Source organism: Sorghum bicolor, chromosome 4, assembly GCF_000003195.3.
Source record: "Sorghum bicolor cultivar BTx623 chromosome 4, Sorghum_bicolor_NCBIv3, whole genome shotgun sequence".
NCBI lineage: Eukaryota > Viridiplantae > Streptophyta > Magnoliopsida > Poales > Poaceae > Sorghum > Sorghum bicolor.
In genome coordinates this window covers 2,528,627-2,545,869 of record NC_012873.2, presented here as the reverse complement: position 1 = coordinate 2,545,869, position 17,243 = coordinate 2,528,627, and the positions used below count along the sequence as shown (strand labels likewise).

General features: G+C 45.6%; 3 protein-coding genes across 4 annotated transcripts; 1 reads left to right on the top strand and 2 right to left on the bottom strand.

Moving 5' to 3' along the window:
• Positions 2,308-4,787, bottom strand: LOC8069934 (zinc finger BED domain-containing protein RICESLEEPER 2). The gene is made up of 4 exons (XM_021458938.1): positions 4,634-4,787; positions 4,305-4,539; positions 2,484-3,535; positions 2,308-2,375 (listed from the first exon to the last, which is right to left on the bottom strand). The coding sequence occupies exons 1-4, from the start codon at positions 4,785-4,787 to the stop codon at positions 2,308-2,310; spliced, it is 1,509 nt and encodes a 502-aa protein (XP_021314613.1).
• LOC8057517 lies at positions 5,402-7,749 on the top strand. Its single transcript, XM_002453219.2, has one exon. It carries the CDS (start codon positions 5,504-5,506, stop codon positions 7,505-7,507), a length of 2,004 nt encoding a protein of 667 aa, XP_002453264.1. The 5' UTR covers positions 5,402-5,503; the 3' UTR covers positions 7,508-7,749.
• Positions 8,198-14,731, bottom strand: LOC8069933 (probable LRR receptor-like serine/threonine-protein kinase RKF3). Of its 2 annotated transcripts, XM_002451439.2 has the most exons (3): positions 11,257-14,731; positions 10,180-11,182; positions 8,198-9,809 (listed from the first exon to the last, which is right to left on the bottom strand). In XM_002451439.2, exon 1 carries the CDS (start codon positions 14,612-14,614, stop codon positions 12,644-12,646), a length of 1,971 nt encoding a protein of 656 aa, XP_002451484.2. In that variant the 5' UTR covers positions 14,615-14,731; the 3' UTR covers positions 8,198-9,809; positions 10,180-11,182; positions 11,257-12,643. The 2 variants fall into 2 exon arrangements, with proteins under 2 accessions (XP_002451484.2, XP_021315738.1); XM_021460063.1 differs by having other exon boundaries at positions 10,180-14,731.

Sequence of the window (17,243 nt, the reverse complement as noted above, 5' to 3'; positions counted from 1 at the left end):
AATTTTTGGCAAAAAGATGGTTATTCTCCATTTTAGATTTTGGTCTCAAGAGGCCAAAAAACCCAAATTGATCCTCAAGAGGCTCCCATGAGACAATAAATTCTGCATTTTAGATAAAACTAAACATGACCCTGAAAATTTTGTCATTTTGCATTCCACCATTCCAAAATAATTGACATTTTACATTTTGCATTTTTTGGAACTGGCCTTGTTTACTTCCAAATTTTTTTTGCAAAATAGGAATAGTAGCACTTTCGTTTGTATTTGACAAATATTGTTCAATTATATACTAACTAGGCTCAAAAGATTTATCTCGTCAATTCCGACCAAACTGTGCAATTAATTTTTATTTTCATCTATATTTAATACTCCATGCATACGTCTAAAGATTTTGGTCTTGTTTAGATGCGAAAAGATTTTGGATTTCGCTACTGTAGCACTTTCGTTTGTTTGTGGCAAATATTGTCTAATTATAAACTAACTAGGATCAAAAGATTCGTCTTGTGATTTACAGGTAAACTGTGCAATTAGTTTTTATTTTTTTTTCTATATTTAATGCTTCATGCATGTGTCGAAAGATTGGATGTGACGGGGAATCTTGAAAACTTTTTGATTTTCAGGGTGAACTAAACAAGGCCTTGATATAATGGGAAATCTGAAAAATTTTGCAAAATTTTTGAAAACTAAACAAGCCTAAACACCCCCTCAGCAAAAACTGCAGTCGATCACGAACACATGCGCACGAAAAAGAAGTAGTCGAACACCTCTAGCGACTAGCGCCTCATACTCCGGGCCAGAGATGGCATCTGCCACGACGGCCGCCGGCGTTAGCTCGCCATCCGCCTCCAGGAAGAGTCTCACCAGGTTCTTGGAGTAGCCGCTCACCAGTGCCGTGCCCTCTTGCGCCGCCACCACCGGGACCGGCGTGGACGCCTTGGAGGTCCCCACCGTTCCAGAACACCACCTGCGGCACCGTGAAGCCCTCGGCGGCGAACTTGTCGCAGATGCCCTCATGCCCAGCCCTGGTACTCCGTCTTCCACATGGACGCGGTGCCCGTCGTCCACCCGTCGAAGTCCATGTCGCTCAGCACAAACACCCTCTTCACCATCCTGTCCCTGCACAGGCTCTCAGAATGCAAGTGGGCCGGTCTGCAGATACCTGCAAACCGCCACACCTTGCCGCAAGCATACTTTGCAGGCATTGCGGGTGTCCGCTTGCTGCAAGCTTGCTGCCGCAACAGCCCACTAGGCCCAGTGGCTAAACCTGCAAGGCCTAGCAGGACCCACAAGTTTTTTTTAAAAAAAAAAAGGAGAGAGCGATAGCACCAAATTAACACCAAAATAATGAACTGCTCAAATATCACCAAATCATACAAAAAGCATGTTAGTACTAAATATAATCACTCTGCAGGAATAAGTGTAAAATGACTATATTTTTACATCTGGAAGCCACAATACATAAATTACTCAGAAAGAATAAGTACATAGCTGAACATAAATTAAATTACTCTTTCACTTGCTCAAAAAGGCTTGTGGAATGAACTAGACATAAAAGTTGCATTTCTCCGGGGCATCAATTCTCTCCGCAAGATGAACACATCTCAAAATTATAGAGATAACATGTATTCAGCAGTAAGATAACATGTCAGACTTCAGCAGTTTTATTCCAATCTCACCGTCGTCACCCCACTGAGCTCCAGCATCTTGCTTCCAGTTTTAAACTCTGAAAAAAATAAGCTCGAACATCTCAAAATTATGGTGCTTTTCAATTTTTACTGGTGGTCGGTAAGAAGCTAGTGGCAAATCCCAACATGTATGCAAGCCTAATCAGCTTCAGGTAGGTACGAACACGAGTTTATGAACTGAGTTTACGTTGTTAATTTGGGATGCAAAAAGTCATCTTGTGCTACGGCATAACATAAGAATACTTTCAGATGGAGGGCTAGGGATGGCAATGTTCAGCTTAGGTGCGAATTTGTTGCAGACTACAAGTAGCATATATGCAGATAAATTTAGGCCTTCTTACAGTGCAGCCAAGTCAACCTAAAATGTGCCGGATTGGACTGCAGATAGCCTCACCGGCTCACGCAGGCAGCAGTTCAAGTGCCATGTGGTCTACTGTAAGAAGGTTACTTGCTCCCTTGATGAGCCTCTTTTCATGCTCTGTGCAGCGCACACTAGATTATAGTATCTAGATCAAATGGAGTATTTACAAGTAAAATCAGTAAAGGCTAAACAAATGCATCAAAATCAACTAAAATCAGTAGCTCCAAGAAAATAAATAAACAGTACCTTACCAGACATGTACTACTGATATAACTCATTGGAGCTGCTATCGAAGTTGTCAATTGATATGATGTCTAAATAAGAAGATCCTGCAATTATAAATTGATATATGTTACAAGTATTAGATATATGCACCATCAAATGATATGTTACATGAAATAGAGATATAATCAAAGGAAATTAAAAGCATTGCATACCAGCTGCTCGAAGCCAGTCTTGAAAACATAATAGAGCTTCAACTGTGCTGCCTGCAAGTCTGGTCCTGTGATCATTGATAATACGACCGCCGGTGCTAAAAGCTGACTCAGATGGTACAGTAGAAGCAGTAACAGCCAAGATGTCACGGGCCATGGCAGCCAATGTTGGATACTTAGAAGCATGCATTTTCCACCAGTTTAGAATGTCAAAACTGTCATCATCGCATGGGAACAAATCATCACGCAGGTACCTATCATACTCACTGTTTGCATGGTTTCTTTTGGCACTTATGTGCTCGCTCCAATCAGACCAAGAGTGACCTTTATCTACAGATGTCATATCATCTCCATGGGTCTCCACGTGAGAAGAACCTCCCATTTGAGTAGCATAGGCATTGAACAGTCCTCTAATAGCTTGATCCACTTTATCAAGGTGATGGACACTTCCATGCTGCCCAAATGCTTGCTTCAAGCGAAACTCAATGAAGCCAAACTTGAAACGTGGATCAAGTACAACTGGTACACAGTTTGTCAAGTATGAAATCATCCAATACTTATCAAATTTTGCTTGCATTTCTAAAACCATGGCTGCAATGGTTTCATTTGGACTAAATGCTTCCTCTTCTAAAACTTGTCTCACACTCCAGATTTGATGAAAATAGAGGTTCGACGTTGGGTATGTTGAACCGGAGACCACTTTCGTAGCTTTCTTGAATACCTTTAACAACTTGCATACTGCATTAGCCCTTTGCCAGTCCTGAGACGAGGGGCAGTACGTATAGTTGCTATCTTTCACCTTTAACTCAAGAAATGCATCTTTGAACGGCATTGCAGACTGTATCATATCATAAGTGGAGTTCCAACGATTTGCTACATCAATTTGGGGTGCACTTCGACATCTAATTCCTAGTTCCTCAATTATATCCTCAAACTTTTCTTTTCTGGACTGAGAACCTCGAATATATTTCACACTCTCTCTTATGTTATTGATGACACCATCAATTGCTTGAAGGCCATCTTTAACAATGAGGTTAATCACATGGGCAGCACATCTAACATGAAATAGATCACCATCACAATGCAACAGATCCATCTTTAACAAATTTGCTTTCAAGATATCCATCATTGTATTGTTTGAAGTTGCATTGTCCAATGTTATGCTAAATAACTTGTCCTCAATATTGTAAAACCGAATAGTCCTCAACATTGAAGTATAAAGATTAAAACCATCATGTGGTGTTTTTACCACACAAAATTTGATTATCCTTTTCTGAACTTTCCAATCATCATCTATATAATGGCAAGTGACACACATGTAGCCTATGTTTTGATTGGAAGTCCACAAATCTGCTGTCAATGAGAATCTGAAATTACAGTTCTCAAACATTTCTTTCAACGCAGTTCGGTGGTTCTTATAGGCTTCTAAGATGTTTTCCTTAATTGTTGTCCTAGATACGGTTTCTGCAAGTGGATTTAAGCTAGCTGAATACCTACGAAATCCGTCATACTCAACAAAAGAGAAAGGCAGCTCATGTAGTACAATCAAACGAACAAGCTCACATCGAGTCAGTTTAGGATCAAATCTCCAATTAGTGAGAACAGCTGACTCGGTTGAGACTGACTGTAACTTTTCAACTAAATCATGCATCTTAAGTCTTGGCTCACAATTTTCCAAATGTCTACGCATATGGCTAGTCCCTGAAGTACGGGCAGCAGCAAATACCTCATAGCAGTGCTTACATCGACCTTGTATGACTTTACCATCCTGATAGATGGGATCCATGTCCTTCCAAATAGCAGATCTCAACTTTCTCGGTTTACCTGTCATTATTAAACAGCCCGCCGGCCACCGCCAGCTGCAGGATCTTGCTGAAGACGCCCTGCAGGATCAGCTCGTGCGGCAGCACCGCGTCCGCGGGCATCCTGGCGCGACCGGTGCGCACCTCGTCGAAGAAGCCGGCGGCCACGCGGTGCTTGTCGTGCTTCTGGAACACCTCCTTGTACTTGTTCATCGCCAGCGACGCCACCCGCGCGTACGGCCGGCAGCTCTCCAAACCTGCACGTGCACATGTACACCTCCGGGAGCTCGAGCGCCTTGCGCAGCGGCACCAGCACCTCGCGGCGGAGCCGGCCGGTCAAGGACGCGGTACGCGTAGTGCTTGTTCCGAGATGTTTGAGGTACTCGTGGCTGGACTCGCGGGAATACGCGGCGGGCAATGGCCACGCAGAGCAGGGTCGCACGGTGGTGGTGGTGTCGCCGACGCGCAGGTGCTCGACGTCGGACTTGAGCATCTCGGCGAACATCTCAGCCACTCACGCGGTCGTAGAGGAAGCGGAAAGGCCTCGTCGGACTCGTAGCGCGAGAGCGCCGACGAAATTTGATGAACACAAGGGCAGCTTGCATTGGTAACGTCGTTGTTCTTGCTAGCATAGCACTAATCATCTGTCATCAGTCGTCCACGACGTTGTCACTGAAGAGCTTGGACTTGCCAGCGCATCGAGCGCTTGAGCTTCGGCACGGACGCCACACGTACGGCGCCGCCGATGACACCGACGCCGGTGAAGCTAACACGACCATGATGCGCGACGTTGGTCAGGCACACACACGGGCGAGCGTCACGCGCTGTACATGTCTACATGACGACGGGGAGGACGAAGAAGTCCCACGGCGCCCACCACGCCGACGTCGTCGCCCAAGAAGGGCAACGCCGCGGCCACCAGGTTCCCGTTCCCGCGCGAGAACCAGCAGCCACTCGGCGCCAGGGACGGGCGGGGCCCGCGACCGACTCAGGTTCGGGTCGATGGCCTCGTGACCGATTATCCTTCCTACAGGTCTGGTGGGCCACGTCGTACGGCGCAAGGAAACGCGCCGCCATCCGGTTCTATATAGCAGAGCCGATCACCGATCGATCGAAACCCCAAATCCTCTCGAATCAATCTCGTCGCCTTCGTGTTGCTAAGCTTCACCCTAATAAATCCTAGTAGCAGAAACAGATCAGATCCGGACCAATCTCTCGGCCATGGCCGCCATCCTCCTCGGCCCTCCCGTCATCCGCGGGGCACGCCCGTCGCCACCGCCCGCCGCTACGGCTGCGGAGGCCCCGCCCGCTTCGCACCCGTTCCTCGACCTGCTCGACGCCTGCTTCAACAACGAGGACGACGCTCCAGCAGCCGGTTCTGATGCCGCCAAGGGGGGACCCCGCATGGCGCGGACGGAGAACAACTCGGCCACCTACGCGAGTTCCGGCAACCCCTGCCTCGACCTCTTCTTCCAGGTGGTCCCCGACACGCCGGCGCAGCGCGTGCGCGAGCTCGTCACCGTTGCGTGGGCGCACGACCCGCTCACCGCGCTCAAGCTCGTCGCCAACCTCCGCGGCGTGCGCGGCACGGGCAAGTCCGACAGGGAGGGCTTCTACGCCGCCGCGCTCTGGATGCACGAGCGCCATCCCAAGACGCTCGCCTGTAACCTCCCCGCGCTCGCCGAGTTCGGCTACCTCAAGGACTTCCCCGAGCTGCTCTACCGCCTCATCCACGGCGCCGACACGCGCACGCTCTACAAGGCCAAGGCGGAAACCCAGAAGATCAGACGCAAGGTCGCGGAGGCCCGCGCCGCCAGGCTGGCCGGAAAGAAGCGCGCGCACGGCGAAAGCGATGCGCCGGAGCCCAAGCGAAGCAGCGAGTCGGGAGACGTGGTTCCTGCCGCGGCGGCGGCGGCGGCGCCTATGGAGACAGAGGAGTCGGCGACGGATGTGGCGGCCGCGAAGGAGATCCCCATGACGAAGGAGGTGCGGAAGGCGGCCAAGCTCGCCGTGCAATCGCTTGAGACGTACTACGGCAATGGCGCCTACCGCTTCCTCTTGGACTGCGTCGCGCAGTTCTTCGCCGACCTCCTCGCCTCCGACCTCGAGCAGCTAGCACCCGGTGGCAGGAAGACGAAGATCGGGCTCGCCGCCAAGTGGTGCCCCACGCCCGGATCGTCGTTCGACCGGACGACGCTGCTCTGCGAGGCCATCGCGCGCCGCCTCTTCCCGCGCGACTCCAGCCCCGACTACTCTGACCTGTCAGAGGAGCACTACGCGTACCGGGTGCTCCACCGTCTCCGCCGCGAGGTGCTGGTGCCGTTGCGGAAGGTCCTGGAGCTCCCGGAGGTGTACATGAGCGCACAGCGGTGGTCCGAGCTGCCCTACACCCGCGTGGCGTCGGTGGCCATGAGGCGCTACAAGGCCCTGTTCAAGAAGCACGACGAAGCGCGCTTCGACAAGTACCTCGAGGACGTTGAGGCTGGCAAGGCCAAGATCGCGGCTGGCGCGGTCCTGCCCCACGAGATCGCCGCCGCCGCGTTTCGTGGCCAGGCCGACGACGTGTCGGAGCTGCAGTGGCGCCGGATGGTGGAGGACCTCCGCAAGAAGGGGTCTCTGAGCAACTGCATCGCAGTCTGCGACGTTTCCGGGAGCATGAACGGCACGCCGATGGAGGTGTGCGTGGCGCTGGGTCTGCTCATCTCTGAGCTCAGCGAGAAGCCATGGGCGGGCAGGGTGATCACGTTCAGCACGACTCCCCAGATCCACAAGATTGAGGGCAAGACCCTCGTCGAGAAGATGAGCTTCATCGAGCGCATGGATTGGGACATGAGCACCAACTTCCAGGCGGTCTTCGACCGCATCCTACGCACGGCGGTGGACGGTCGGCTGCCCAAGGAGAAGATGATCAGGACCGTCTTCGTGTTCAGCGACATGGAGTTCGACGAGGCGTCTGCTCGTCCTTGGGAGACGGACTACCAGGCCATCTGCCGCAAGTTCAATGGCGCCGGGTACGGCGACGCGGTGCCTCAGATCGTGTTCTGGAACCTGAGGGACTCAAAGTCGACGCCAGTGACGTCAACGCAGCCCGGAGTCGCGATGGTGAGCGGCTTCTCCAAGAACTTGGTCAAGCTTTTCCTGCAGAATGGCGTGGTGAACTCGGAGGCCGTAATGAAGGCAGCCATCGCCGGTGAGGAGTACCAGAAGCTTGCTGTGTTTGATTGATCGGTTACGGGTCATTAGTTAGGAGTTCTGGCTGACGCATGTATGAATTCTGCGCTCAACCTGGACACATGGATAGATTGCTTTTGCTACCGAACAGCTTTGGGTTTCCCTTTTACATGTCAATATGAGTTAAAGTGCAGGCTTAATATGAGTTAAAGTGCAGGCTTGTTGGAGTGATATGATTAGTTAAAAATTACGAGAGAATGAATATGATTGGATAAAAAATTATTACGTAGAAACTATCCATATGACTATGATTTCTATATGCAGTGTCTATAAAAATTAATAGATATAAAAACTATATGTAATTTCTAGCATTGAGGCTGCCGTTAAACCGGAGCAGCTAGCCTTCCACAACTAACAAAACTGTGACTATGGGAAAAGCAATAGGGTACTAACAAAAAGGTTATTAAGTAGCATCACCAACTGTTTGACAAATGACTTCTCATCCATAATTTTTTTAGTAAAATAAGAAAAAACCCTGTCCTATAGTTTAACATATAAATTTTCCATATTTTCTAACTTGACATATCTCCCTGTCTAGCGCGCAAATATGTATGCGAGCTCCGTGTTTAGCATCGATCTTTCTCCTCATGCTCAACGGATGCTCAACGGAGCTCTTCGTTCGTTTAGCGAGACTCTTCGTTTGCTTAGTGAGGCTTGAGATTTTTAGAAACAAAATTTACCAAATTATTGAAGATGATATTTTTTTCCCTCTCCATATTATTCTGGGAGTTAGCAAACAAGATTTAGGAAACGAATTTTGCTAGAGATGCTCTAATAACAAGCGATCTACTCCTGGAGTCCTGCACAAGCAGAGCACCATAGGATGCATTTATTTGTGATTGTCTGAGATAAAATTGTGATGCTTGGACTTGCACCATTAAAAACACACTCATTCCCGTGATTCCAAATTTCCCAGGTCGCCACGGAAATTAGAGTATTAAGCCCTTTTTTCATCTCCTTATGTACGTCATTGATTGCCCGGTACCACCAATAACATTCCAACATGAAAAATTGCTAGTAGAAACCAGGCTGATGGAGCTCAACCCCAATCTCTGAAGAATAGTAAACAAGACCAAGTGAAGATGCAACAGATCAAAGTGCTGGCTGGACGCTCCTGCCTGATCGCAAAGAGGACAGGTCGCTGCATGAGGGACTCCTCTCTTTGCTAGATGATCACAGTTCAAACATCTGTTGTTGATTGCAAGCCAGATGAAGAACTTGCAGCTTTGAGGAGCCCAGCTCTGCCAAATTATTTTCCATGGAGCAAAGCGAATGGAGCCATGAAAGTAAGCATTATAGGCTGATTTGCTAGAATAAATACCAGACCTGGTGAGCTTCCATTGGTGCTGATCTTCAACACCCTCTTGCAGCAAGATATTATCAACCAAATCCCATAGCAGGAGATAGTGTCTCAGGACTGGGACAGAGAGTGTACATTTAATATCTGAGACCCATGGGGGGTTCTCCAAAGCCTGTGCTACTGTGTGCTGTTTTGACTCTCTTAGCAATTGTTTTTAACAGATTAGGTGCCATCTCAGAAACTGTATTTCCTCCCAACTACCTATCAGACCAGAACAGGATGTGTTCCCCATTACCAACTATGGATTCCGCCACAGCCTTGAAAAGGGCCTGAGCATTTTGAGGGATTTGAATAGATAATCCAGCCCAAGGCCAAGAACTATCTGTCTTGTCAAGCCAAAGCCACCTAATGCGGAGAGACCATCCTGAGTACTCCAGATCATGAACACCAAGCCCTCCATGTTGTCGTGGCATTTTGAGTCGAATCCAGGAAACCAGACAATTTCCACCATTCGCTTTTTCCTGACCGATTCATAGAGAATCTTTCCATTTTGGGAGGTTATCACTTATCAGCCACCTTGTCAACCAGTTTTAACCAATCCGCTTTGCTGGTTTTTTGGGTGCTCAAAGGAAGACCAAGTTAAGTGCAAGGAAAATCCTTGATTTCACAAGATAGAATGTTGGAAACCAGTACCCAATCATCATCTGAACATTGAGTTGGAGATACTGAGCTCTTGGCAATATTGGTCACTAATACAGAGACCTGACCAAAAAAAAATCCAGCAGCTCCTTGATGAGGTTAAGATCATTAGTGTTTGGCTGTAAAAACATGACAACATCATCAGCATAGACAGATACAGTGCTGCACACGCTCCATTGCAAGAGGTTGCAGAAATCCCAACTGAGTGCCCAGACATATGAGTGAATTCAGAACATCGATCGATAACCAATATAAACCGCAGGTGGCTAACTTGCGTCAGCCACATCATACTGGTACCTATCAAGGGCAGAAGTTAATCAGACTTTTACACTAACAAAATACACATAAAGGATGGTGGTGCATACATGAATCTTAAAAACAACAGAAGGTATTATAGATTATCTTTGGTTCTCAAGGAACTGAATTAAATTTTCCATTAAAATTTCAGTTAACCTAGTAGAAATTATGAGCCAGTCTTGCCATAACATTAACTTGGTTTGTTTGCTGCATCAGATTTTTATATACAAAGTAAAAAATGGGAACTCGCTTTTAAAAGAAAGAACAATATAGAGCGCACTATAATAATATAACTATGCATGGATAGTTGAAACATGATATAGATAGTAGCAGTCTACAAAAGAAAATGAGCTCAAGAATTAACATTAACCTCTGCTTCATTGGTGACCATGAATTGTATACTGAAATCCACTGGCACCTAGCCGAATCTTCTTTTTTACATGATCATCATCATCATTAAGCCACCTTATATGCTTCTGCCCTACTTGCAGGGTGAACGTGCCCACAAACAAGAATGCATAAGCAAACTATATCTAGATTTTAAAGGATCGTTTCACTTAAACTCGCCCATGAAGTATGTGATGCCTGAAAAAGAACCTTTTGGGTTCCATCAGTATTGATTGGTCTCATGGAAGTGTTTGGTCCAATTAAACTATCAAACAAAGAAATCAACTTGGAATAGTTTGGGTCTTCATCAAACTTCATGTTGACATCAGTCTCAGGAAACTGCTTGAAAGGCTGAGGATATATGTCGCAAAGGTGGAGAAAAAGATTAAAATATTAGACAGTATAAGATACCTGGTATCCCTGCCATGGCAACCTGCCAGAAAACTGCAGCAGCAGAAATAGCAGCGACAATGGAAAGGGATGCCTCTGTACATTTTTTCGACTACAAATGCAGAGCAACAATAAAGGAAACAGAAAGAAAACACAGAGTGCATGTTAAAGTGGGAAACAATGATGTAAGCAACCATGACAATGCTTTGTTTTCCATGGCTGAAAATAAAGAAAGGAGAATGATGAGAGGTGAAACAGAATTGTGGGAACAGGGAAGAAGCAGAAAACTACAATAGAGCAACAAAGCATGCACAAATCAATTAGCACCGCTATGCAGGTAAGGAGGGCAAATAAAAACATGAAAAATTTGAAGACAGGAATCTCCATAGGCAAAACAGTAAAAATAGCCAGGGAGAATCCTTCTTGTAAGGAATAAAAAAGAAAGAGATGAAGATCAGCCTGTCAGACACATTGCCTTCAGCTAGGGTACAAGAAGGCAGAGAGGGAGAAGGTGGGAAGGAAATGAGTAAAGAAAGAAGATGACATTTATGTAAGTAAGTAGGAACTATCAATCTCCGTAGACGAAGAAGTTAATCCTGCGCACAAAGACGAGAGCTATAAAATGCAACAGTCAAGAATATAAAATAAAGGAAAAGGAGAACACACTCACCTAGATATCAGAAGAGCGCGAACTCTAGCAAATGATTGAACCACTGTAAGCCAGTATATGCTTTGTTGACCGCCGACAGTAAAGAAGGTGGACATAGATGCAAGAAATATGAACCTAGTTGGACAAAATATCCCGTAGAGTGTATGAACGGTGGGTAAACAAGGACTGTTAAAACAGGAGCGCACGGTAGACAAAAATACGCTGACGTGGATGCCCTCAGATCGCGTGAACCTCAGCTGGTTTGTAGAGGGAAAAATGTCCTTAAGAAAGCAACGGAAGTTTTATTGGATTTCAGTGTTGCTGGTCACATTAAAAAAATGTTATTGCATCTAGTTTGTTGTCACTGAAACACAGTTGTATCTAAACAACAGGTATGGTTTATATATACATTACAGTTAAGATTAAGATATGTCTGCCTTACATTGCATTTATCAAGTATTACTTAGCTTTCCAATCTAAAATAACTACTACAACAATATTTTGACTACTACATTAGTAATGTATCATGATGTCTCTAGTGATTATGCCATTGCTTAAATTGATATATACTACCTCCGTCCCTAAATATCTGTCGTTGTTGGTGTGTGTGACATAAGTTTGACTCGATTTGTAGAAAATTTGCAATATTTGTATCTCCAAATAAATTTATTAAAAAAAAATAGATTCAAAGATCTTTCCAACGATACTAATTATGTACAATAATTATTTCTCAGGAAGCGCAAACGACAAATATTTAGGGACAGAGGGAGTAAACAATAATGATAATATCAATTCTGATGTTTCTACTTTGGTTTGGTTAATTTATTTATCTTAGTGCATATACATGCATCAGAGATTTGTGTTACAAAACCTTACATCAGAGAATGTTCGTGTTGTTAATAATAAAGCGCTCAGATCCAAAAGCTTATCCTTCGGCATTTTTCTTGCCAATCTAAGTTACGTCTGAGGCTAATAACTGACATAAAACCTTGAGACTGCTAAAAACAATTTAACAGACATAGTAATAATGAATATGGGTTTATGTTTCCACCTATCCTTATGCCATAAAATACAGAAGCTGATGAAATCTTCTATCAAAAAGATTGTCATGCTCTTCCGACCAAATGATATGACCTATATATGGAACTATGAGTCTTCAACATCCTGATGAACAGTTACTGCATATTGGAAAGATCAATATGTAGCAATGGAAATATCACTAAAAATGTTCAATGAATTCACCTGTCACCCAAGAATATCAAATTTTGTGTCAGAGCAAAACTGTAAATTGCTATACAATATTTGCCAGGAGTTTGTAAGCCAATGAAACAAAATCGAGCAAACAAAAACAAATATGGTACACAGTGAATTCTAGTGATATCATTTCACTAATTGTCTAAGTAAACGGTCATGTTTCATTTGGAGACACCACAGCAGCATCCACATTTGCATGAATAAAAGATCGGAAACCAGAGGGGCTAAACAGCTGACCTGATCCACTGCTGCTGGCTGACCTCTCAATCTCAGCCAGGTTTGCAACAACAGGGATTGGCCTCTCAGGAATAATCAAAGGACTTGGTACTGAATCAGCCTCGAGTATCTTCAGGGCCTGCTCCATTGTCGGTCTTGCATGCAGCTGGGGATGTGTGCAAAGCGCACCAACAAGCACATACTTCTCCATCACCTTAGTTGGACCAGGATCAACCATTCCCTCTTGGATCACCTCCGCTGTCCTCCCCCTTCGCACCAAAGACCAAGCCCAATCAGTGAGCACAAAGCTCTGTCCCTCACTGAGAGAAATGAACGCCTTCTTTCCACTCAGAAGCTCAAGAAGCACAACACCGAAGCTATACACATCGCTCTTCTCAGTCAATTGGCCGTAGAGTGCATACTCTGGGGCAACATAACCTAGTGTTCCGGCAACCCTTGTGCTCACATGCGTCATGCCCTCAGGCGCAAACTTGGCCAGTCCGAAATCAGCCACCTTGGCCTCAAACTCATCATCAAGTAAGATGTTGCTCGCTTTGATATCCCTGTGAATAATGGCTGGCTGTGCACCACGATGCAGGTATGACAGCCCTCTTGCCATACCAATGGCAATCCTCTGCCTCACCGGCCACGGCAACTGGCATTCTCCAGCACCGAACAGATGGTCATACAGGCTGCCATTGTGCATCAGGTCACAAACAATCATCCGCTGGTGGCCTTCCCTCTGTGTGGTGGCGATGCAGTACCCACGCAGCGCGACCAAGTTGACGTGGCGCACGCTGGCCACCACCTCCACCTCATGTGCAAAGGCGGCGTCCCCAGCCGCGGAGCAGTTCTTGAATCGCTTCACTGCCACCTCGGCACCGTCGCGCAGCACCCCCTTGTAGACATTCCCAAAGCCACCGTGGCCGATAATGCTCTTCCTGGCGAACCCATCGGTGGCAGCCTTGATATCGTCGTAGGTGAACTTGACGAGCGTGGTGCTGGCGCTGATGGACTCCATGGCCTGAGAGCGCTTGCTCCTGCTGTCTGCGGCCAGTGCAGCAGCGGCAGCTCGCGCCTGCCTCCGCCTCACGACGAAGCAGCATCCCACGGCTGCGGCGAGGAGCAGCACTGCCGCGAGGGAGCCGAACGCGACGCCGTAGACCCAGGGGGCGGTACCGGAGCTGTGGGACTGAGGCGGGTTCGCCTTGAGTAGAAAGAGGCAGTAGGCAGTGGCCGGGTCGGCGGGCCCGCGTGGGCTAGCCTCGGCGCCGGCGTAGATGGAGGGGTACTGCACGCACCCGGTGACGTTGTTATTCCCAGTGGCGTTCGGGAATACAGCCAGGAGATAGGCCGCGGCAGCCTTGCTGAGCGCGGTGGAGCAGGCGGTGCAGTCGGGGACGGCGGAGAGGTCGCGGTCGCAGCTGGCGTCGATGTCCTGGCGCGAGGAGGGCGGGACGAGCGCGTCGAAATCGGCGACCGTGGAGACGTTGCCGCAGCCCGGGGAGGCGAGGACGGCGTCGAGGCCCGAGAGGCCGCAGCCTGACGCCGGGAGCGGGTAGGGGAGCGTGGCGCGGAGAGGGGACAGGCAGGAGGAGGCGTCGGGTGGGAGCACGAAGGATGATGTGGCCGCGAGGTGGAGCGAGAGGAGGAAGGCGACGGACTGCGTGGCGACCGCGCAGCGGGTGGCGTCGTCCGACGGCAGCGGCGGCGCGAGGAAGGGGAGCAGCGCGGTGAAGTTGAGCGCGCATTGCGGCGCCGGAGAGGGGGCGGCCGGTTGGGAGGCGAGCGGAGTGGGGCGGAGGAGGAGGAGGAGGGCGAAGAGGAGGAGGGGGAGGAGATGGGGGCGGCACATGGGAGGCGGAAGGGGGGGAGGATGATGAGGCCGGGAGGGAGGAAGGGAGCACATGGAGAAGAGTGGGTGGGGGCGGTTGGGGCGAGGGAGAGGGAAGGTCACGGGGGGTTGGTCGAGGAGAGGCCTCGAGGGAGAAGATGGATGAAGGATTCGCTGTTGACTGCTGTTGGCGGCCGTGGCCAGGGAAGAAGAAGGATAAGCTGCCCTGTCACGTTACTTTACTGTTCTAATGTTCTAATGGTCCAAGCATTTTCAAACCTCGCTATATATTCTTCTTCTACGTATAGTAGGAAAAAATAATGCCTTGTTTAGTTCGCAAAAAATTTTAAGATTTTCCGTCACATCGAATCTTTGGTCGTATATATGAAGCATTAAATATAAACAAAAATAAAAACTAATTGCACAGTTTACCTATAATTTGTGAGATGAATCTTTTGAACCTAGTTACTCTGCGATTGGACAATGTTTGTCAAATAAAAACGAAAGTACTACAGTAGGCAACAATCAAAATTTTTGCAAACTAAACGAGGCCTAAATCTGTACCGCGGTCAGACTGTTGTCAATGGTCTCAGACTGAAATTAGTGTTGGCTGATTTATTGTAAAAGAAAAACATTGCTAGCTGATAGAAAAAGTAAGGCCGAAAAGAAAAGAGAAACAGGCTTGGTGGTAGAACCAGCCTATATTTGTTTTTTTAAAAAGTTTTAGGTTTTGGTTCATCATTTTAAAAAATAAAACTAAACAATGTATAATTTTTTTTTAAAAAATAGTTATTATTTATTTTAGATTTTGGTCTTAAGAGACAAAAAAAAAGCTTCAAGAGGCTTTCGTAAGGGCAATAAATTCTGCATTGGCCTTGTTTAGTTCACCCTAAAATCAAAAAGTTTTCAAGATTCTTTGTTACATCAAATCTTACGGCACATGCATAAAGCATTAAATAGATGAAAACAAAAATTAATTACACAGTTTAGCTGTAAAACGCGAGACGAATCTTTTGATCCTAATTAGTCCATGATTGTATAATATTTGTCACAAACAAACAAAAGTGCTAGAGTAGAGAAATTCAAAAAGTTTTCACATCTAGGCCTTGTTTAGTTTCCAAAAAGTATCTAAAAAATTTCAAGATTCTCTATCACATCGAAACTTACCACACATGCATGAAGCATTAAATATATATGAAAACAAAAACTAATTACACAGTTTGCCTGTAATTTACGAGACAAATCTTTTAAGCCTAATTAGTTCATGATTAGACAATATTTATCAAATATAAACGAAAGTGTTACAGTACCCGAAACAAAAAAATTTACCAACTGAACAAGGCCTAAACATGACCTTGAAAATTTTGGCATTTTGTATTTCACCACTCCAAAGTAGTTGACATTTTGCATTTTGGATTCTATGGGGACCTAGACACCCCCTAAGTACAGTCACAAAATCCAAAAACTTTTCAAGATTCTTCATCACATCAAATCTTGCGGCATATGAATGGAGCATTAAATTTAGATAAAAAAAACTAATTTCACAATTTGTCTATAATTTGCGAGGCGAATTTTTTTAGCCTAGTTATTCTATGGTTGGACAATAATTGTTAAATATAAACGAAAATGCTACTGTGTCAAAATTCCAAAATATTTTGGATCTAAACCAAGCCTAAGGTCTTGTTCAGTTGACAAGTTTTTTTTGTTTTGGGTACTGTAGTACTTTTGTTTGTATTTGATAAATATTATACAATTATGAACTAAATAGTCTTAAAAGATTCATCGTGCAAATTACAGATAAACTGTGTAATTAGTTTTTATTTTTCATCTATATTTAATGCTTAATGCATATGTCGTAAGATTCGATGTAACTGTGAATTTTAATTTTTTTGGGTACTTTTTGGAAATAAACAAGGCCTAAATATGTTGAGATTTGACATCACACAAACGCAGCCCACGGGACAACTAATGTTTTTTTCTTTTCAATATCACTTTGCCTGATAAGCAAAGCCACGTGATTCATATGATGATCAACAAATATGCGAAGACTGCAAGCACACTTCGCTGAACAGCGAAGTCTGAAAGAAACAAGGAGGAGTTATCTATCCACGACATGAAGACAAGCCATCAACAATAATCCTCGTCGTCTTTCATATTTGTAGAACATAAGAGTCGAATATTCATGACTCATTTGCACTGAGAAATATAAGGGTTGTATTCATTTAAGACGGGGCTATTTTAGGCTTGTGTATATAAGAATTATGAAGATTAGTGTAACACCCTAGGTGTTAAGCATGCACTTAGTCTCACCAAAGCCCTGCATAAGCATTTCATCAAGCATAAGCATCATGAGCATGACACTCTTGAGCAAATTATGATTTTATGTGCTTTATTTCATGTGTTTTAAATATGTTAAAAATATGATACTTGCTCCTAAAATTGTGAAAAATTCAAATTAGGTTGATTTATGTGTGAGAAGCATTTAGAATATTTTTGTGCAATTTTTGGAGCTATGGAATTTGAGAAATGGAATTTATACAAAAATATCTAAAAAGAACTTAATTAAAACCTAGAACTGAGTTTTAACTTGTAATTCAAATTCTGTTTGGAATTTGGTTTTGCTTGTTAAAACAAAGTGGTAGAGTTTTTGTTTTGGAACAACTTTGCTTTTGGGTGAAAATGGTGAAAATGATTTGAAAATAGT

What these genes read in the sequence shown, in the direction of transcription:
- LOC8069934 (XM_021458938.1), bottom strand. Translation starts at nt 4,787, where the DNA reads ATGTTCGCCGAGATGCTCAAGTCCGACGTCGAGCACCTGCGCGTCGGC. An exon ending in TCTCGGAACAAGCACTACGC is followed by an intron (nt 4,540 to 4,633) that starts GTACCGCGTCCT and finishes GTGCACGTGCAG; the next exon opens with GTTTGGAGAGCTGCCGGCCG. An exon ending in GGGCTGTTTAATAATGACAG is followed by an intron (nt 3,536 to 4,304) that starts GTAAACCGAGAA and finishes ATTTCATGTTAG; the next exon opens with ATGTGCTGCCCATGTGATTA.
- LOC8057517 (XM_002453219.2), top strand. Translation starts at nt 5,504, where the DNA reads ATGGCCGCCATCCTCCTCGGCCCTCCCGTCATCCGCGGGGCACGCCCG.
- LOC8069933 (XM_021460063.1), bottom strand. Translation starts at nt 14,614, where the DNA reads ATGTGCTCCCTTCCTCCCTCCCGGCCTCATCATCCTCCCCCCCTTCCG.